We start from the raw sequence: 21717 nt of genomic DNA, 5'->3' as shown, positions 1-21717 counted from the left end.
TTACAACGCATTAGTTTTGACTGGTGTACCTAATGAACTGGCAAGTGTAACTGGAGAAATATTTAATAACCAGCACGTACACAGACTGTGCTTCTCGGGATAACCGGAAGGGGGCGCAAAAACTCCACAGAGAAGGTGACAGGAAGCCGGCGTGCTTTTATTTTGAAACTCATAGGGTAGATGGGGGCGTGCAGCTTCGCGAGTCCTTCACTCGGCAGCCGCTGAGGTCAGTCGTAGGACCGGGTAAAACCACCACCACCACGGGGAGTGGAGACTGTGGCGGAAAAACCTACAAAGGTAACCGGTGATATCACGTACATTTTCATTCAGTCACATTTATGTTTGGGAGTTTCTCCGTGTGACGGTTTTACTCGAGCTGGTTTAACAACGTTAGCTAACCCCGTTGGCCGTTATTAGCATTGTTAGCATTAGCCGCTCGGAGAGGCCGGTAACAGTTGAGCGCTCATCATCTGTTACCCATGTGCTAATGTGATTATCCTGCCTGTTTCAGAGCGAGTTTATTATTTATATCAGCGTTTCTCTTCCTGTACATTTACATTTTTATTTTTTTTAATTTTTTTTTGTAATTTATCTAAAATTATTTAAGTGGCAGTAAATGTTGATATTATTACTTTTAACAATAACATTAATAGTTGTAAACTAAGAAGACATGGGACCTTTTAAAACACTTAAACCTCACTAAAGAGAATCATAACATGCAGGTGGACTAAACAGAATAGATAATAAAAAAATACAGTAATAAATGCGTCCAAATATAATAAAAAATAAGAGTATACAAGCTCATTTATTAGCATAAAGTATAAATGTTATTACTGAAAAAGAAACTAAAAAAAAACAACATTTCAGGCGATGAGGAAGCCTATTTTTATAGTTTTTATTCTTTTAGTATATTCCTAGTTTTGTGCACTGACATATTAATATTTTATAGCCCATTAAAAGCCACTAAAATCATACTAAATTAACCCTTTTTCAATATTTGATTTGCAGCATTGTGTCAGGCAAAGATCCTCGTGCAAACTTAACTGGATGTCGTCCTGTCAGTGGCTTACAATAAGTGGTTGTACAGTGAGTGACTGTGGAGACGCCAATACAGCTAGCAGAACGACAAAGCCTCTAATTTACTTATGTACTCAGACAGACACTTTGCTCAGGCGTGTGTGTGTGTGATGTAGGCCGAAGGTTGAGATGTGCCCACTCCTCTGATGGGTGTGCCGATAACAGTGTGCTTCAGCGAGCGACCCCTCCGTTCGACAGGTTATCAGTTCATGCATCCATAAAAGAAAAGTTGGAAATGGAAGACAGACGGTGTTTGAACAATATATATACACGATTAAACCTGCGTGACTCAGACTTGCACACGCTGTGCGAGGCTTTATGTAATAACGTTGTATCCCTCCCTTATCCTGCCAGGTTAAACCCTCGCGCTCACGCTTGCCGTCCTCTTCAGCTGCAACGAAATGACGGTAAAACAGGAGTTGCCAAGTCGTGGATAGAGCGCCACAATGACACATGAGACCCTCACCAGCTCCCAGCTGTCCATCAAGGCTGCTGCCCTGCGCATGGTTGACCTACCGATGTCCGTCTGCACTTCTCTGGCACAGGTGAGCATGTGTTTGAATGTAGGAGGTGGTCCTCCACAGCCAGTTGTTACTGGTGTCTATTTAAGGGTCTTGAGAGATGTTACTGAGGGTACGTTGTCTTAGTAGCCTTTATGTAATCTTTCTATTTGCAGTAATTTATGCAAATATCTACCCATTCTGTGTACAACTTTATGAGACTCCAGCATGTCTGGCAAGCTCATATTTATTTGCCTATTTACTGTTTATTACGAGCCAAACAGTATCTAGGCCCAGATAAGAGTTCTCATTCTCCACTTAAAAGTGAAAGTGAGGCTGTGAACGCGAGTCACGTCACCTCTACTGGCCGGATCTCTGGCAACATGGTTTGTTTTTAACTTTTTCAAAACATACCAACGGTGACCCACCTCACCTGTGGAGAGAGCTCATTCGCTTTCATGCGCATGCCGGCAAAACAAGAACAAGAACAAATGCTGAGACCTGCTCTACTGGTAGCCAGAAATTCCCCCCGGGCTTTCTTTCGCCTTGTCTTATCGCATACGGTGTCTGTTTTTTTGTGTTTCATCAGATCAGAAACATATCTTTGCGTCGCAGATTAAGGTTTTTACACGATAGAATCTGGCACAGCTCCGTTCGTAGTTTTAAAGTTAAGCTGCTTAAGTGTAAAGTGCTACTACCTGCTTGAGTTGGAGGCATTGTGTGATGGACTTTTTCTAAATCTAAATCAAAAGCTTGGTGTTGCATGTGTTTGTTGTGATCAGGTACATTTCTAAATACATGAAATAAATGATCTTGTACTTTTAGTTAATGCAAATTCACACACAGAACAATAACCTTTTTTTCCAGGTGGTTAAACGTCTTATATTTTCCTTTAGCTACCCACATGCTAAAGTGTTTATGTGTTTGTGTGGCCTCAGTCACGTAGCAGGTCTGATATCAGATCCTGGTCGGAGCATTCCTGACATGTAGCAGCAGCAGCAGACGCAGCTTGGAAGCGTTGCAGACTCGCGGGCTCGCCATTTTAATCACCTCTGTACCCTTTTCAGAGAGTCAATATTGTAGCTGTCGTCACACCAACTGAGTGTTTATGTAATGTCCGGTGGATGGGAATGTGCAGCCGTGGTGTCTGTGTACATAATCTCCTCTTCACTCAGTGTTTCTATCAATAGATGGAGGAAGGGGGGGGGCTTTCTGACATTGATTCTTTTCAAATCTACCTGATATGTGGGTGGAGGCGTCTCAGCACTGTTACGACATCAGCATGTAAAGCATTGCACTTCATGTACAGTAACTGTATACGTACTGATAAAAGAAGCTGTTTAATCATTTAACACAACTGGAAAGGTGCAATAATGGGCAGCGCTCATCTGAGAGGAAACTGTCCCGTTCAAACATTTAACTTCTAACTCTTCTCGGCTCTTTCCAGGTGAGCGTCAGCCCAGGCACGAAGAAACTGGTGGCCGCCGCTGCCTTCGGCGCCCTCTCGCTCCTCTTCCTCGCCCGCCGCTTCCGGAGGAGGAAGGGCAGGAAGAAGGCGCACTTGCCGCAGTGGCAGCAGGACGGTTTTGAGTTTTACTCCCCGAACGCGGCAGACAACGGTAAGCAGCTCACCAGTCTGTGATCTTCTCCATTTAGCAAGCGGGGGGGAACTGGTTTGTGACATAATCAGGCTGACGTGTGAGTTCTGCTCCTGTGTTACCTTGAACCGTAAACGCCTGGTTTCAGAGAAAGCTCATTTATGTCAGATTAGCCGCCGAGCAGATTCCCAAAGAGAAATGAACCAGATATGTAAGGTCAAAGGAAGTCAAATGAACGACTGACCAGGGTAATTCATCTTTTCTTTTGAATGTGTCTGCAGAGCCAGTTCTCTGCATGATTGTCAAATGTAATAAGCCTTTGCTAATTGTGACCGACATGGGATTTACGTGCTAATTAAAGTATTAAGTTGTAATGCTTAATGTGCGTTCAATTAAACACCAATGTGTGACTTCTTTGGTCAGACTCTTAAGCCAGATTAAAGGGTCTGTGTCAGATTTACACCTGACACGCAACATCCCCAAACACTTAACCACATATATTGTGGCGTCTTCCGTCTTCTCTGCCTTGCAGGGATTTCAGAAAACTAACTGTTTCCAGAAAGCAAATGATTAAAATACGATGAAAGTTATTCAAACACAAAAAAAAAATAACTAACTTCCCAGGAAGCGTTTATTACACAGTGGTGGTATTATAATCATCGCTGGCAAACATGGCTTATCTATTACATAATCCCTGAGTCAACAGTCAGTCCTGCTGTAGTCTGATCCTTCTTCCTCTTTATCCACCCAGATAACACCAGCCAGAACATTAGTATCACCCTCAACTCCAGGAATGAGAACTCCGGTCTGGCTCTCCTCACAGGAGAAGACAGAAAACTGTCGGGGTCTCTGCTGAGCCTGGCTTCGGTAAGAATTTATTGTAATAACTGTGTTTAAATAAACTCTTTCAACTGAAATGATAAAGGCCAGACCACCTTATTTCACCTTTCCTCTACTCTCTTGTGTCAGTTTCATGTCTGTGGGTCGAAGATGAGTTTTTATTGTTACAGAATGAAAGACGGAAAGTTTCTTGTTGATTTTATTGGCAGTTAATGAAACATAACGCTGACAGAGCTGCAGTGCCTTCATGCTAGTTGTTCTCCTTTGCAGGTAAAAAGCATGAACTCGTCCAGCAGCAGCACCTGCGCTAATGAATCCAGCTGGGAGAGGGACGGCGACATGTGCAGTGGGATACCAGTCACTACTCCTGAAAACTTGTACCTCATGGGTAAAGACACACGCGTCGCCTCACTGTGTTTGTAACGGCAAGAATGGACGACATGATGATGAATGACTGGAACTCGTGTGTGTGTTTTCTCTCAGGCATGGATTTATTTGAGGAGGCTCTTCGGCGGTGGGAGGAGGCGCTGATGTTCAGGGACAAGCAGGCTGAGGACGACGTGAGCTGCGCCTCTGTCAAAACGGGGGCTGGGGACGCCATCGCTGAGCAAGGCATGGAGGTAGGAAACGCACTGTATTAGGAATACAGATCGTCTCGGTCCGACAGTCGTTCTCTGTTCTCCGTCTGTCAGCTCTGTTCGCCACGGAGGATTACACTGCCCGCAAATAACACATACGAACAACACGTCGCGCTCCGAACACCCACCAGGGTCGCAGCGTTCAGATTGTGTAACAGCAACCTCATCGGCTCTCTAACCTGACTGAGAGGGTTTTGGATTAGTGTGGGTCAAATAGTTAAGCCTGAAGACCCAAACAAAATGAGGCCACTGAGGATTCACAAGAACTGAAAATGGTCTTTGGACTGGAATAGAGTAAAAAAATAAATAAATAAATACAGCCAACACTGACTCATGGTTAAATCTCTTAAAGTTGGCAGGACTTGGATTTTATAAGTCATATTTAATTGTGCAACTGTGAGCTAGGTCTATATGTTCACATCAAAGGTAAGGTAAATCATGTGTTTCCATGTTTTTGTGTTCAGGATGTCATCAGTGCAGAGTTCATCCACAGGCTGAAGTCTCTGCTGCAGAGAGCCTACCACCTCCAGGAGGAGTTTGAGGGAGTGTTGGGTATGTCGGAGCCCTCGTCCCAGTGCAGCAGCAGCAGCCATGGTGAGTCACTGATCCAGCATTATGTATGCGCTTTAATACAGTAACTCAGCTCACTGTGGTTGTAGTTCAGGTGTGTGAGGCGCTGATTTTTATCTTTCACAGATAAGATGGCGGACATTCTGGCCAGAGAGGAGCTGGACGACGGCTGTCTGAGAGACAGCATCAGCATCGCCTCCAACGACTCTTTCGTCTCTGCCGCTGAGGTAAGAGAAGCGTTAGAGCTGACTCTGGATATGCTGTGAACCGTCTCCTTTACTCCTCAATAAGTCTTTTTTGTCAGCCAGTTAATTTTCTACAATTGTGTCCCATTTTGGTGCCAGTAATCCTAAAAATGCCGCTTGACTGTGAACGAAACAATACAACACAGATCTCAATATCGTGGCCCCCATTAGTGGCAGTGAGCGAACATTTTGTTCTTAAAGTTGACATTATAAGCAGCCTAATAGACAAAAAAATAGAAGAATTAGAGCCGAACTGTGATGACTAGACGACTGGGTTAGAGCATCTTTAAAACAGCAGCTCTTGTGGGGTGTTCCTGGTCTGAGGAAGGAAAAGAGGTGAACTGGTGACGGGGTCATGGCCATCTAAAGCTCACTGTTACTGGTTAGGAGTGAAGGCTGGACAACGTGGTCCGACTCAACAGACGAGCTACTGTAGCTCAAACTGCTTAAACAATTAATGCTGTGTAGCTGCAGGCCGGTCCAGACTGACCCCTGTCCACTGATGAAAGCTCCTGCAATGGACACATGGGCATCAGAACTGGACCATGGAGCACATAAAAACCAGTATCCATGTTTCCCAGTAGAACATTATATCATAAAGACATCATCAGTATGATATACTCCAGGTAAAGACGTGAACCCAGCCGCCATCTTAACCTCAAACCGTCTGAATCTGCAGGAGCTTTATCTGCCCGCTGTTTTATCTGCTTTACCCGTTAACTCTCTGCGGGGGCTCGAGCCGTGTATCCGGTTCTACTGGTGGACTTGACCCACAAAGCACGAAAATAAACTGGTTAAGAATCGCAGATTTGTTTACTGAACCTACCGGCTGAAGTAAACGGAAGCCTTTTAACTCCCACCTGCAGGAAGCTAAATGTGCTTTAATAGGATTGTACGGTGCATCATTTATAATCCCATAAATAGGTAGTTGAACTGATAAACTTTTTAATGGTACTCACACCTGCAGAGTTGTTGTTATTTGTCGTTTAGGGAGTGGTGAGTTTACAGCACTGAAACTAGGTCATTCATACTTTAGTCGCCAAAAATAGACCTTCAGCATTCCTCCAAATGTTACACTGCAGCTGTGTTTACCACAGACTAAACAACGTACCACAACATGGAGAGCCACGAATGGTTTTCTCATCCTTATTCAGAAATTACAGCTCATAACCCAAACACAGTGACGTTGCTCTTATTTAGAACTACATCAGGTCCAGGCTCTCGGACAGAGTGGACGCAGTGTTCGTCACAAAGTCACAAATGTGCAAGTAGCTTTAGAGTCGTAACACACTGCCCTTCAGGAGTCCTCTAATCTTAAAATAAAAATGATTTAAGTTTCTACTTTTGCCGACTGTCTCTTCTTCAGCTGTCAGAGCACAGAGAGCCGAGGAGCGTTTACGTCCTGGGTCACTCCCCTTTCTACGAGGAGGCGCTGCAGATGGCCGAGGAGGGCAAGATCTCCTGCAGGGTGCTGAGGTAATGTCACTCACTAACATGTGAAATACAAAAGCAACACAAGTTTAAACCTATTTTTCTTTTCCCGCCAGTGTTCAGACATTTGAATGAAATCTTGATTTTTAACTTTTCAGAACGGAGATGCTGGAGTGTCTTGGGGACTTGGACTTCCTGGCCAAGTTGCACTGTGTACGGCAGGCGTGTCAGGTACAGTCTAGCTTGGTTAACTCCCACTGTAGACTACCTTCCACCACCACCTCCTCCATCTGCTGTACAAATATTTAGCCAAATATCACAGAAATGCATCGGTGGAATCATTTGCAATCAGAATGTGCCGAGTAGACACAGTGCTAGCCGTGTTGCTAGCTAGGTGTCAACTACGTGCTCCTAGTTTGTTTGCTGTTACATTAAGCTAATGTCTTCAAAGTTGTAGTTCCCCAGATACCTCAGCTTGATTTTTTTTTAGTGCCGTTTCCTGCAGAACAACTTGTTAGATCATGTACACACATGGAAATGGAAACTTTCGGAGTTTATTTGAGATCTGCTCTCACGGACGAGGTGGGGCTTATGAGCTATACCGCTCCCAGCCACCAGGGGGCGACTGACCTCAGTATATTGAAGCTTTAAAAAGCTTAAGACACTTAAATACAAGAAACCAAGATCAGACGCGAGCAAACGTTTTCACTTTCACTCTTCAGGATGGTGCTTTTAAACTGTTTTTATCTCCTGGGTTTGTAAACGGGGATTACTGAACTCCAGTTTAATTACTAGTTTTAGTAAATTAACGTTATAATATTGTCTCTAGCTCATTCTGTCTGAGAGGACGACCAGAGTGTTTCTGACCGACACGGGAAAGAAAATACTGTCTTCCATTATCGTTAAAGCACACAAGGTAAGACTGATGAAATGAGTAAAATCATCTTTTTCCTTTTTCTTTTTTAAATGAGTTGTTCTTTTCTTAACTTCTACTGTTTGCTTTCCAGAGCCCAAAGAGATTTGAGGAAGTGTTTGAAGAGATGATTTCCTTCCTGGAGCACACGGAGCACTGGGAAGAAACTGAGGTGGAGCTGGCCTCACGAGGGGTGAGTGTTACATTAAAGATCTTTTTAAGCAAGACTCAAAGGAATAAACTAATCTCATCCCTTTTTAAAATAATGTTTGACCAACATCCCCCTCCAGGTGAGACACTTGAACTTCTATGACATCGTGCTGGACTTCATCCTCATGGACTCCTTCGAGGACCTGGAGAATCCGCCCCTCTCCATCCAGAACGTCATCAACAACCGCTGGCTCAACAGCTCCTTCAAAGAGACCGTGAGTTAGAGCTGCAAACGGGAAACGGGAATCACTGCTGTGATTCTTGGGCTTTTATTGATTCGTGTGCGTGTGTTTTGTAGGCGGTGGCGTCCAGCTGTTGGTCAGTACTGAAGCAGAAGAGACAACACATGAAGGTACTAATGTCTTCTAATGTACAGGATGCTGTGGATGTCATTGAGGGTTTATAAACAGACAGGACAGTTAGTAGGAGACCTTAACCCTTCTGGGACGTGTCTTTGTCTCAGGTGCCTGACGGTTTCATCGCTCATTTCTACGCCGTCTGTGAGCAGATCAGTCCCGCTCTGGCCTGGGGCTTCCTGGGTCCAAAGAGCTCTCTGCACGACTTCTGCTGCTTCTTCAAGGTCAGAATTCATATAATATAAGGATTTAGTTTGTTAACTGAAAAAAAAAAAATGTTTTTAGCATTTCTATTCAGGTTTTATACACCGATCTGCCACAACATTAAAACCACTGACAGGAGAAGTAAACAACACTGGCCATCTTGTGACAATTTAATGTTCTGTGGGGAAACTTTTGGACCTGGCATTCATTGGTGTGGATGTTACTTAGACATGTAGCACCCACCTAGACCAGACCAGGCACCCCCACCCCATAGCAATGACACTCCTTGATGGCAGCAGGATGCAGCTTGACACAAGCACAAAAACAGATGAGGAACAACTCCAAAAAAAACATGAAGAACAGCACAAGGTGTTGACCTGGCCTCCAAATTCACTAGATCCCAAACTGATCAAGTATCTGTGGGATGATCCACAGAGCCCCCCCCCCCTTCAAAGGCCAGACACCACAGGACACCCTCAGAAGACCCACGTCCATTCTCTGATGAGTCACAACTGTTCTGGAGGCACAAGGGAGACCTGGAAGACGGTCATAATGTTATGGTTGATCGGTGTATGCACATATTGAAAATGTGCAAATCTTTGGTGACTTTCACACCTTTAGTATTAACACCGTACTAACACTGACAGTAGCATTTTAACTTGTATTGAGGAAGGCAAGGCTACTTTAATTTTGTAGCACAGAACTCAGCTTTATATTAAAGGTTTTCTTTAGCGACACCTGTGGTGAAAGGAGGTCATTGCAGGTGTTTTTGAACCTTCATTCTCAGAGATCCAATGTCAAGCCAGATCCATGATTCTGTGTCATACCTGTTCAGTTCAAATGTATTTATATATCACCATCGTCAGTGTGTTTATTCATGATTCGGTTTTTGTGCTCCAGGACCAGGTGCTGCACTTCCTGAAGGACATTTTCGACCTGGACAAAGTGCGTTACTCGTCGGTGGAGACCCTGGCGGAGGACATGCTCCACCTGCTGCACCGCCGCTCCGAGCTGCTGCTGGCCTACCTGGGAGCCGACAACCTGCATCACCTCAACGGCTGCGGCTCCCCCCCGCAGGTGCAGCTGGTGTCCAACGCGCTGTTCGAGGCGAGAGTACAGTGAGAGACGTAAAAACACTACACGCAACGAAAAAAAAAAAGCATTTACCCGAAGGGGCGAGTTCACACCGACCGTCGGACCAAAGAAAACAATCCGCAGGTGTGAGCGCACCTCCGGGTTCTGAAATCCACTCATCTGCCATCACGCCGTGTGTGTGTGTGTGTGCTCTGTATCCGTGGATGTAGGTAAAAGTGTTCCAGCTGCTCTTGCCTTCACACATCATCTCTGGCGTGGCCTCCTCTTCCTCGTCACTGTGCCATGGTAGCGTGCACGTCACTTTAAAATATCATAGCAATAATATTTGTAATTTAAAACTTGCCGTGAGATCTCCTCGTGCAGTCGACGTTGAGGTGTGGAAATTCAGGGCGTTACGTATCGCTGTAAGGAGGAGAAGCTGTTTGCGTGACAAGGTATTTTACTGTATTTATTTTATCACACACCTGAATGAAGCAGGGTTTATTTTAGTAGCTGTGCACAGAGGATTTGTGATGAGCTTTTTATTAGACGTCTCCACCGCCTACTGAACATCAGCAATGCAATTAAATGTTCTACGTGTATTTAAGCACACGCTGCCCGTCAAGTAAGAGACTGAGTTTAAAGGGTTTATGGGATGTGTTTAGGGGAAGGTAAAGGGAACTTAAAGAAAAAGGGAAAGTTGTTAATCAGCACCGGGGCTTATGTTATATTTAAATACGGCCTTCAAAATAAAATGCATCACTGGGTAACCTTCCAGATGTTAAAACAACTTGTTCTGCACTTTTTTTTTTTTTTATTTTATGACGGGCATAAAAATGCAAGAAGCCTTACAATTAAATTACACATATTCAAGCCTTGTCTTTGTCACTGAATGTCAGTCTGAGTCTTTTCATTTAAAAACACTAGTTTAAAATATACACAACATGGACGTATGAGCAGCGGCGCTGCTAGTCTCACATTATATCAACTCCATCTTCAAACAAATCTGAGTTACTGATCGCTGTGTGTTGATCTGTTGAAGCTGAAAACACCAGTTGATCCACAGAAAAAGAAACACTGAAGTAGGTTTTTAAGCAGAGAACTTGCCGGTTGAGCAAAACGAAACACTAAGATGTCACTGTGGCCTCCTGGGAACTTAGCCGACGATCAACAGACTAAACGATTAATGAAAAAAGCAAGAGAAGTTCTCAATAGGAGTCTGTTTTTTAGTTTTACACTTGAAAAATACTTTAAAAATGGATTTTTTTCTCACCATTTAGCTGCCAGGGTGTTACAACTGAACTGCTTTTTCTGTTGTCTTTTCTGTAGCTGTGATAATGTCACTAAAACTGTTCATTGAGAAAATGAAATGCTCTTAGGCTAAACTACTTGTTTGAGTTTTCTTGGAGACGTTTCTTCAGCTTGTTTTAACTTGTAAAGTAAAACCTCTACAGGACGACACTGTTCATTTTAGCCACAAGAAGTGTTCATTTTCATTGCTTTGTGTATAAACTGAGCAAATAAAGTGTCTCATGTATTGATTCATGCATCAAATAAAAGTCCTTTTTGTTTATTTATTTGTTACAACTTTATTGAATGAACATGGCAACATTTTCAAAAGTCAGAACAGTTAATTGAAAAAAAAAACAAACCAACCAAACCAGCAGATTTAATATACACAACACGTGAAACCTTGTTTACCTCTAAGGCATGCTCCTTGTTTTGTCTTCTACAACCCCTCGAACTCTGTGTTGAAAACACTGAGCATCTCAAGCAAACAATACGTGACCTTGTGACTAAACAGAAAAGTGACTTGTTCTTTTTTTTTTGTTGCAAATTTTTTTGGATAAACCCCAATTTTAGTGCATTGAAAAAGTACATCAGTTCCTGTCCTCGTCCAACTTTCTAAAGCATGAAGGCATTAAAGCGATAAAACAACCATCAGACTCTAACACAACTATGGCATCATGGTTAAAAATAAAACACATCAGAGACAGTCAATCCGAGCTGGAACAACATGTATCTGACCAACACTTTGCAATCACAATTTTCAATTTCATTGGTTTGCTGTTTTTTTTTTTTTTTTACCTTATCACTGGAGCTCTTGAACGGTCTACGTTCAGCAGTGGGGATTGACTCAAAGGATTCCTCCTTTTTGTGGGGGGGAGGGAGGGGGGCACAAACTACGACACGGCCTGATTCTACGACCTAAGCCTGCGGCATCCTCCAACACTGTGAGCGAGAAGTGAAGGCAGCAGCGTTTCAATGGGAGATTTGCACTGCACTCAGAGGGCAGATTCACACCACGACAGAACAACAACAAAAAATAAAATAAAATGAATCATCATGTGCAATTTGTCACCGATTTTGAACCTGGCAAGTTGAGCACATTTGCTAACTTCTGGCAACAGGATTGCATGGCATGCAGTTTTGTTACACCAGTCTCAAACTAAAGCATCAGTCGCTGTCAATAAAAGACTTACCGGCTGCAAACAGTAAATAAAAACAAATATCATTTCCTCCTAATGCAACAACCATTTCTGGGCAAAGTCATCATAACATGCAGTTGAATTATTTTAAATAATAATGATAAAAAAGAAGAAGGGCTGTTCATACGTGAATATCCTGGACATTTCTTTTACGACTAGGCATCAATGCATAGAGGCAGGTTAACGACACAGGTAAGCATTTCGTTTGCATGTATGTGCTGAGTCAAAAAATAAAACATTTTCAACGTTTCCTTAGGTTTCGCTTACCTGTGTTTTTGCAGCAGAACCTAAGGTGCAAGGTCTGGGATGACACTGCAAAGATCAGATATATATATGTGTATATATATTGCACTGTTTGCCATCAGTGATAAAAGATTTTTGACCTCAACATCCTTTTTTATCTTTCTCTTTGTGCTCATTCAGAAATAAATCACAATCAAAACTGAAGCTAAGAACCACTACTAGCAAATCCACATGCTCATATAATAATAGGACATTTTTTTAAAGTAGGAGAAGAAGAAACCTAAGCATGCTACACTTTTTTTTTTTCTTGCCTTCTCTAAATCAATATAATTGCAATGCATGGCATGTAAAAAGAGAAACTACACAATGGCACTTAAAATATTCAGAAGCGCAGAAACAAATCCCCCACATCCTTGAAAGAAACAGTTCCTACCGGCAGAGCGTAACAAAACCCCACTCAGCACAGAAATCCACCTACACAACCTACGGCAAGACTCAAGTCTGAATGTTATGCAGTCAGTGGAGTCACAAGTCTCAGAAACATGTGGTACAAGAATCATCTAACAAAGCGCTAAAGCCTCTCCTCATGACATTTCATACTTACCCAAAGACAAAGGGGGGGGAGGGGAGAATTGCAATATATTTGACAAAAATATATGTATATTTATATATAGAGAGAGATACTACAACGTTTGCAGTTCAGAAAGCATTTAAAAATAGGGCATGTATGACTTCAAATGTCAGGGTTTTTTCTTTGTACTTACATTACAGGAGGGCTCAACTGAAGGACGAAGACTGCTTAGCCACCCCCGAGCCCTACAACACCTACGCTCTTTATACTGGATGAACACTAACAAAAATGGGCACAGCAAAAAAATAATAATAATAATAAAAAAAGGACTTGTTGCAATGTTTTTATATTAAAAAAACATTCTTTATAAAAAAGGAAAAACAAGACTTATGCACTTTGAGTTAGTTCACAATGGGAAAACTGTTTCTTTTTACACGAACAATGCATTAATCGATATACAGCGGCAATTTACCTGACTGTCCTGGGAAAAAGAACAGCACAGAAAAAAAAAATCGTAGGTATATATATATATAAATGTAGATACACTAAAAATAAGCAGCATTTCTTGGAACCACATTTTCTGAGGAACATGAATACTTGCTTACCGCTTTTTTTTTTTCTCTCTCTGTCTAAACTCGCCTGTGGAGGAGGAAGTGACTATATCAAGGCAAAAATACAGTGAATACTACCTCAACAATGTCAGCAAAACCGTAAGAAGAGCGCCACAGCAACGCAGTTAATGCAATGAGAGTCGACACACAAGCAGGCAAAAGGCAACCTGACAAAACATTGGTGCTACTGCTAAAGTCAAGAAACAGGAAGTGTATGTAAAAAGGTAAAAAAAACAACAACAAAACAAAAAAAGCATCTATCAACAAGGACGTTTGTCGGGTCTGAACCGCTCAGGATCATCGCACATAATGTATCTAAGAGCCTTATAGACAGTTGGAGAGAGACAGGACAGCACAACTTCGAGTCAACCATTTTTTGGACAATTCACCCCCCCCCCCCCCACCACACATGGCCTGCGTTTCAAATTTTGTAAGCCCACCCCAACTTGCTCGTAACCACCCCAACTTACCAACACAGGAGGTTTCAGTTTGTTTTATTGGAAAAACACAACAGGCAATAGCATTTTTAAAACTGAGATGATTTACATGGTAATGTCTACAGTTTAATAAACATGAGTTCTAACCACATTTAATGTAGATACAGGGCTGGAATGACCATATGTATAATTACCTCACTAAAAACAAAGCATTTACAAGAAAAAGAGAAACAACAACAACAAAAAAAAAAAAGAACAAAAAAAAAAAAAAAATCAAGGAGGACGTGTTCGCCGGGTAATCTGCCATCTATGTGAAACACTTTCAAACCAAGGAAATTTAAGATCTTCATCAAGGCGTCTGCATCCAAACATTTAACAAAGGATTTTGTTTTCGACAATGTAGCATTTACTTTATGTCCACTTCACATTACTGGCCCTGTGCAGAAGAAATACATAGAAGATACATTGCATGTTAACAGCGGAAACAGTGGACTCAGCTTCCCAAAAATAAAAAGCTAAAAGCCTGTGAGGGAGGAAGGTTTGGTTAAGGTTTGTGAGGCGGCTGCGGTCACTGGAGCCCTGTGAAAACCTGAGGAGGGAAGGAGGTCACGGCACAAAACACGACTGAGTTGACTGTGAATGTGGAGGGCAGATTCTTATCGGGGGTGTACCTGAGGGGCTTGTGGTGCCGCGCCCATCGTCTGAGGGTTGGCCGTGCCGTAGTACGCCGCCTGCTGCCGGTAGTACTCCGCCCAGGCAGCGCTGTAGTCCGGCTGGCCTCCGGGCTGAGAGGCTGCAGGCGCTGCCGCCGCCTGAGGGGCAGCTTGACCTGGAGGGAAGAGCCGGAGAGAACACGGTCAAACTAGCCGGAGGAAAACAAGACCTGGAGAAAGAAACTTCTAATAAAATTTATCTTCTTTGGTCTAGCGGTCAGTGGCGTGCATGTCCACTTGGACAATACGTCTCTTCATAGTTAAAATAACCCCAATTTGCTGAAATTTCCATTCACTTTCCAGATTTCTTTTTAAATAAATGTCAGGATCTATCAATGACATAATTTAAAACATGTTTTCAGACCAAAGTGCTGTTTTTTAAATATTTAAGGAGAGATAGAAATTATTTAAATCTGAAATTCTCTTGTAGTTCCGCCTTTTGGCCACAGGTGTCGCTGTTCCTCAAAGATTAGTCTCATAATTCAGGTTAAAGGGTAAATACCAGGGCTACCACCTGATACTCCAACGTTAACTCCTTTCTCATCGACAGCAGACGCAAATAACTTCACTATCGAGGCATCGGATAGGACTTTGAAGATTAACTTCGAAAAGTTTCAGTTTACAGAGTGCGGGTGATAACAAACTTGCTTTTACAGATCTCAACAAGGAACTTCTCAATGGCTGGGTTGTTTTTAAATTGTCTTATTTCATTGGCTAAAAGTCTGAAGAATACACAACCCTAAAAACATTCAAGAAACGGAAACGTTTGTAAGAAGGGGAACGAACCCACCACCAATGCCTCCGAGTGGTGGGTCAGAAACCTTCTGCTTTCCTATCGGGCGGCTACGAGAACAGCGACTCTACAACAGAGGGCTGCTAGTGTTAGCAACCACCCTTCAGCATTATTTGCGAAGTGTTTTTGTTTGCCAGGACGGCAAACCGTACAAAATGCATCCAAAGCAAATGTTTAAAGTCCAGACTAACCTTGTTTCTTGTAATACTCCTCCCAGGCTTTCGTGTAGTCCTGAGGTTGTTGACTCTGTTGACCTGCAGAGAGAAGAGAAACGTGTCAATGCGACCAAGCGGCAAATTTAAAAAAACAACAAAAACAACATCAACCCTACATTGCTTACATCCATAAGCCACAAATCAAACATGTGCATCGTTTAACTCTACGCACATTCAGTAGCAGTAAAGCATTCATGGCACGTGTGTGGATAAAGCCCTGAGATAAACTAGAAAAATAAGCTGCTCTAAGATCATAAAAGGTGGTTCTGTGTCCAGAGCTCAGTCCTGTAGATAGTCAAAAGTGTTGCAGTCTAAACAGCACAGGCGTCAAACGTGTCAAACCAAAGTGGAGGCGAACTGCTCCACAGCAAATGCTGACAAATACCCAGACCTGAAAAAGAAGCTGACTGCGTGCCCAGTGGCTGTTTAGACTGTCTTGTGTTAATAGATGAACACTGAAACTACGTTCATATACCCATTTTCTTGTAATATTCCTCCCAGGCCTTGGTGTAATCTGCCTGTCCACTCTGACCTGCAGCCTGTGGGTCACCTGTTAAAAAAAACGGTACTTGTAATTAGTGAATCATTCGCAGCAGTTTGTCCTCCACCTGCCTGGGTTTGGTTGTCAGCCTAGGGATGGTGGAGGAAAACTATCCTGTCCCTGGGGTTAATATATAAAAAAAAAAGTTGAAGTCAATCCAACTTGTCTTCAGATAGCAACACCAGGAAGACACGAGCACAGAACGCTACTACGGTAACTCTACTCGCCTACTCTGCTCTACGCTGGCCTCAACAGATTTAGCTTCCTCTACAAGAAGCGCACACTTTTTTTTTTTTTTTTTTTTAGCTTCGTGCTAACTAAAGCAAGGAACACTTCTGTTACCTTGGCCGTTGGTTTGAGTCGTGCCAGGAGCTCCGCTGGTCGGGGTCATGGGAGCCTGTGGCTGCTGCCCGTACTGAGCATAGTAAGCCGCCCACGCTGCAGCGTTGGCATCAGCTGCTGCTTTATCTGTTACCAAACAAAGGCCAAGGTAAGAGCTATGAAAATACAGTTTAAGCTGTCTACTTAAAAAGTATTCAAAGCTCATCTGAACTATGGTCGGCTAGCTGCGGATCTGAATCTATCCCTACGAGCTGAAAGAGAGAGGTCGTATCGGTGCTTACTTGGATCCGGCTGTCCCTGTTGCCAGTGTGGGTAGCCGTTGCCCCATCCCTGAGGCTGATAAGGAGCCGGAGGACCACTGAAGACAAAAATAAACATCCATCAACATCCATCTTATTAATTAAGTTAACAAATATATAGTTAATGTACTTACTGAGGTCCTGGAGGCCCCTGATTGTATGGTCCAGGGTTGTAGGGACCCATGGGAGCACCAGGAGGACCGGGTGGTCCCGGAGGTCCGTGTGGGCCTGGTCCTCCATGTGGACCAGGAGGACCATGTGGGCCACCCATCGGAGTGACGGGACCCTGGGAAGAAAAAAAAAAAACACAGGTAAGAAAATGTATCGTAGACAAATAACGTCATAAACCAGCTTATAATCAGACACTCACTCCGATTTTCTCCTCCACCAGCTGCCTGGCGTAGTCAATCTGTTGAGGGGAGCCTCTAACAGTGAACATCTTTATGTTGGGGTCAGCGTTGGGCGGAGGATTCCTCTGAAGCTCGATTCTGGCCCCAGACTGCTGGCTGATGCCTTTGATTGTCTCACCACCTGGAAACGTTCAAATACATTCAGCACGCATAATCAACAAATAAATCCAACTGGATAAACAACTAAGTTTTGTTAACTTCACAATAGATATAATCCATCAACTGGTGTGTAACAAGGAACATCTTGATCCCGTTTACCAAAGTGAAGCAGTGCTGCCGAGGCTCGACTGACCTTTTCCAATGATCAGTCCGGTCTTCATGGTCGGGACTGTGAAGGTAAACTCCTGCAGACCACCCGGGGGCCCCATGTTCCAGTTGCCCTGCCCGCGGCCACGTCCTCTGCCGCCTCCGTGTCCTGGTGGTCCTCCGGCCTGGACGCTCCTGAGCAGGTCGGAAATGATTTCTGCCGCGTGCTGAGCCTGGTCGGGGGGGCCCATGATCTGTGCTATCCTGTCTGGTGTGCTGCCATCATCTGGAACGAACCAAAGGGGGCAATTAGAAAACTACAGAGACAACCTTAAACACCGTGATCACACAAAAATGTAGCTGCTGCTTAATGATATTGGGCGACACTGAAATGTTTGTGTTGAGGTCTCAGACTAGTTTAGGGTTAGGGTTATACATCAGCTTTTCAGCGTGGTGCATGAGTTCTCATCACAGACCGTACACATACTAAACTGAGCTAGATTAACTTCAGGTAACGTCTCTGCTCGTTTCTGTCTTCACTCACCTGGTTTGAACTGAATCCTGACACCTGTGTCATTCTGTATCTTCTTGATCATTTCACCATTTCTCCCAATAACAATTCCAACTGCAAACCGCGGGACAGGAACCTGAACAGAGGAAGAACAGAAGAACGTATTTTAACCACTGATAGAAACCCTGGCATCCAATCTGAAAAGAAAAACCACGTGAAAAACACTCACATCTAAGCTGTCTCCTCCACCTCCTCCTCCTCCTCCTCCTCCGACCCTCGAACCGTACTCGCCCCTCTGCTCCCTGAAGCCCTGGTCTCTGATCAGCTCCATCACCATCTCTTTGGCTTGCTGAAGACAAAAGGAAAGACAACTGAATACAGCACAGGCCCCATGAAGACAAATAAAAGAGACGCATATCTTAGATAAACTGGTGAAAACTCACCTGAACTTTAAAAGGTTCTCCTGAAATGCGGAGTGGCTTGTCTGCGCCTGTGTTTTGGGGTCCGTCTTGGATCATGACCATCTTCACTCCAGCTCGCTCCTGCAAATCCAGACGAATCAAAAATGTGAATGAAAGCCCCAGTTGTCGCTTTACTGCCTTCGCAATATTGTCTTTAATGTGACTGGACACTCACCTGAAGGCTTTTGATTGTTTCTCCTCCTTTTCCGATGACAAGACCAGCTTTTGAAGCAGGCACCATAATCTCCTGAACAGTCATTCCCGGACCGTCGTTGTGGTGGAACGCCGGGGCTGGACGTCCCTTCTCGACTATCTCCGTTAACAACCTTTTTGCAGATCTGTTAGAAGAACAACCACAATCACACACTGCTTGGAAACCTCGATAAGGACGAGACATGATGCTGCTCTTAGTGAGAGTAAACACTTACAGGATTGAATCTGGCGATCCCGTTAACGTCACCGACCTATCGGGCATCCCGCCACTGTCTGCAACATAGAGAAAGGGAAAGGTTAACACGAACCCCTCAACGCGAATTATTGCTGACATCCGGGTATCAACAATGAAACCAAACCTACCAGGAGCAATCTGTATTTTACATCCAGACTCCTGCTGGAGACGTGATATTTGCTCACCTCCTCTTCCAATAACTAGGAGAAAGAAAAAGTACACAAACACAAAAAAAAACATTGGAAACAAAGTCTGAGTATTCAATAAAAACAGCATGACAATTAATTTTGTTATCGTTCCATCGAAATAAGAACTTACTGAATCCAACCATTCCATCTGGAACCTTGAATTCTTCGGACGCCGACCTGGAAATTGAACAAAGCAAATCGGGTGTGAACTTCACAAAACAACACAGCCACACTGTGGTTGGTAAGTATTCTTAAACTGAACTTGTATCTACCTTGGAGGACCACCCATTCCTCCAATTGCTGAGAAGGCTGGAAAAACACATTTGAAAGGTATAGTTTAAGCAGAGCACACAATTTCCAACTTATGCAGAATATTATTAGTTGTGGAAAACAGTCACGAGTCTCCGTCACCAGGTCACTTACCGTCGTTTGTGGCCACTTTCTTTGTCTCTGGTTGGTCTGTGACAACATGACATAATAACCAACATCAGTACCTCTAGTTACACTTGTTATATCACTACCACGAGTGGAAATGATTTCAGGTGTCTGAAACTTATCAGGCTTATCAACACTCTGAAATTTTAAGGGTTAGGACAAGGTGAAGCACACACGAGTCGCCACACATTCAGAGCTGGAGCTCACTAAAACATACCCGGTTCTAAATGTCAGTGGGCGAAACTAAAATACTTTTTTATGTCCAGGTCTCAGATTAACTTAGGGTTAGGGTTATACATCAGCTTTTCAGCGTGGTGCATGAGTTCTCATCATAGACCGTACACATACTAAACTGATCTCAAAATGACCTGTCCCTGATCATTTAAGTCTGAAACAGGATTATCAACACTCTGAAATGTAAAAGGTTAGGACAAGGGAAGCATACATCATCCTCCACACATTTGCTATAATTTCCCAGCTTTTTACGCGCAACAAAGAGAGGCGTTGTCTCAATTTGGGAAGCTGCAGTCTTCTCTTTTTTTTTTTAAGCTAACCAGCAACATCTTCTCCACATCTCTAAACCCATTTAAACAAAGGCTGTGTGTCTATGTGTGTACAAAACAACCTGAATTAACTGCTCCGGGAAAGCAAAACCGAAACAAACATCAACCCAACATGCTTCTGCCACATCCCTCCACTCTCAGTTATTACAACACGTACAACACTGGGGGACTGACTTTAAAAGTTTTGGGAAGACAAACAGTGAAAACATGCCATGACCACCATACTGCACAAGGCTACAACTGGAAAATTGTAGTTAGTAGTAATGCACAGAGTGTTAGACCTTCAGGGGACAATGCACATACACAACTGTATTATTAGACATTATGCTGAGTTAGGAACACTTTCTGAATACAATGTAGTAGTTGCTAAGACACGCAGGCAAGCATTAACTATGAAAACTTGCATTGAAATCGATTTGAGCCACTGACCGATATTCAGGTTAGGCATGGGAAAATACCCACCAGCGTCCTCCAGGGGCCTTTTCTGGCCTCCATAGCCAAACTCGCTAGAAGGGGGTGCCGCAACGCCATCACCGCCAATCTTTGCTGCGATCTGAAAAAAAGCAAAATTAAAAAATTAAAAAAAGAGGAAACGCGACACCAGAAGTGGTTTTGTCAGCTTGTTTGTGGATAATGTATTTGGAGAAGCACGCGTTCTGCGGCCTACTCTTCCGTCCGGAAGTCTGAACCAACAAAGGAAAGCTTCAAGTTCCACTTTAGGGTAATGGTTAATGTTATTATACCACAAAAAGTCAACCGTTATCGGTATATTTTTAATACTTTAATATTTTTTATTAAGTATTCCGCCATTATCGTTTTTGTTTTAACATCTGTTTTTGGTTTTGTAGCGTGGCGCAACGTTAGTCATCGTTCGTTAGCTTAGCCTAGCCTGTCGTGATCTGGTACGACCGAAAGTACCGAAACTCGCTCCCTGCCTCCCGCCAACCGGATAGTTTTACACCAAATGATCTGACGGTCTTTTTTTACCTGTCGTGCTCGCTGTAGGGCATCTTTAAAAGCATCGTTCATTCCGCCGCCGGCGTTAGAGGACGGTGGAGCCACGCTGCTGTAGTCTGCCATATCTGCTGCTCTTCTCCTCCTCGGCGCAACAAGATGGCGGGTTTCATTCACGGGGAGGGGGGGGCGGTTCGGAAAACTCGCAGTCAAATGTCTCATCTCGCGATAACTGCCACGAACGTTGTCAAATATGACGTTTTTCCTCTTCCTGTTCAGTGGCGGTAATGGAAAGTTTTAAAATTTATGGCTTATGTTACGAATAAGATTGTATCGCGTTTATTGCTGTCATTGACATTTTAGTTAGATAATAATAATAATAATAATGAATAATAATATTATTTTTTAAATCAATATCTTTGGAGGCCCGACCCAGTACCGGAAGTTGGTCTTCTTCGTGTCGTTTTTTTTTTTTGTAAGCACCGTAAATACCTTTAAAAAGATTATTATTTGTGTATATATTATGCATCTTATTATAAGTCCAAGTGAATTAAATGTGTTTTGTAAATTTAATTTGTATATCTAATAAAT

At 43.3% G+C, this 21717-nt stretch overlaps 2 protein-coding genes across 5 annotated transcripts; one reads left to right on the top strand and one right to left on the bottom strand.

Moving 5' to 3' along the window:
- Window positions 1–189: 189 nt before the first annotated feature.
- On the top strand, window positions 190–11229 carry miga1 (mitoguardin 1). The gene is made up of 16 exons (XM_084547161.1): window positions 190–297; window positions 1432–1622; window positions 3025–3196; window positions 3927–4042; window positions 4286–4403; window positions 4499–4635; window positions 5118–5247; window positions 5350–5450; window positions 6835–6944; window positions 7058–7130; window positions 7729–7815; window positions 7907–8005; window positions 8103–8237; window positions 8321–8374; window positions 8486–8602; window positions 9483–11229. The coding sequence occupies exons 2-16, from the start codon at window positions 1524–1526 to the stop codon at window positions 9702–9704; spliced, it is 1770 nt and encodes a 589-aa protein (XP_084403287.1). The 5' UTR covers window positions 190–297; window positions 1432–1523; the 3' UTR covers window positions 9705–11229.
- Window positions 11230–11231: 2 nt separating this feature from the next.
- On the bottom strand, window positions 11232–21281 carry fubp1 (far upstream element (FUSE) binding protein 1). Of its 4 annotated transcripts, none has more exons than XM_084547157.1 (21): window positions 21160–21267; window positions 20602–20725; window positions 19598–19633; window positions 19447–19483; window positions 19305–19351; window positions 19115–19186; window positions 18967–19024; window positions 18714–18876; window positions 18521–18619; window positions 18307–18426; window positions 18111–18213; window positions 17613–17852; window positions 17281–17441; window positions 17045–17196; window positions 16893–16969; window positions 16612–16737; window positions 16204–16278; window positions 15705–15767; window positions 14679–14836; window positions 12413–12457; window positions 11232–11888 (listed from the first exon to the last, which is right to left on the bottom strand). In XM_084547157.1, exons 1-21 carry the CDS (start codon window positions 21250–21252, stop codon window positions 11865–11867), a joined length of 2073 nt encoding a protein of 690 aa, XP_084403283.1. In that variant the 5' UTR covers window positions 21253–21267; the 3' UTR covers window positions 11232–11864. The 4 variants fall into 4 exon arrangements, with proteins under 4 accessions (XP_084403283.1, XP_084403284.1, XP_084403286.1 ...); XM_084547159.1 differs by having other exon boundaries at window positions 11233–11888; window positions 20635–20725; window positions 21160–21281; XM_084547158.1 differs by lacking the exon at window positions 16204–16278.
- Window positions 21282–21717: the final 436 nt, after the last annotated feature.

Source organism: Chelon labrosus, assembly GCF_963514085.1.
Source record: "Chelon labrosus genome assembly, chromosome: 6".
Classification (NCBI taxonomy): domain Eukaryota; kingdom Metazoa; phylum Chordata; class Actinopteri; order Mugiliformes; family Mugilidae; genus Chelon; species Chelon labrosus.
This window is presented reverse-complemented; position numbering and strand designations above follow the sequence as displayed.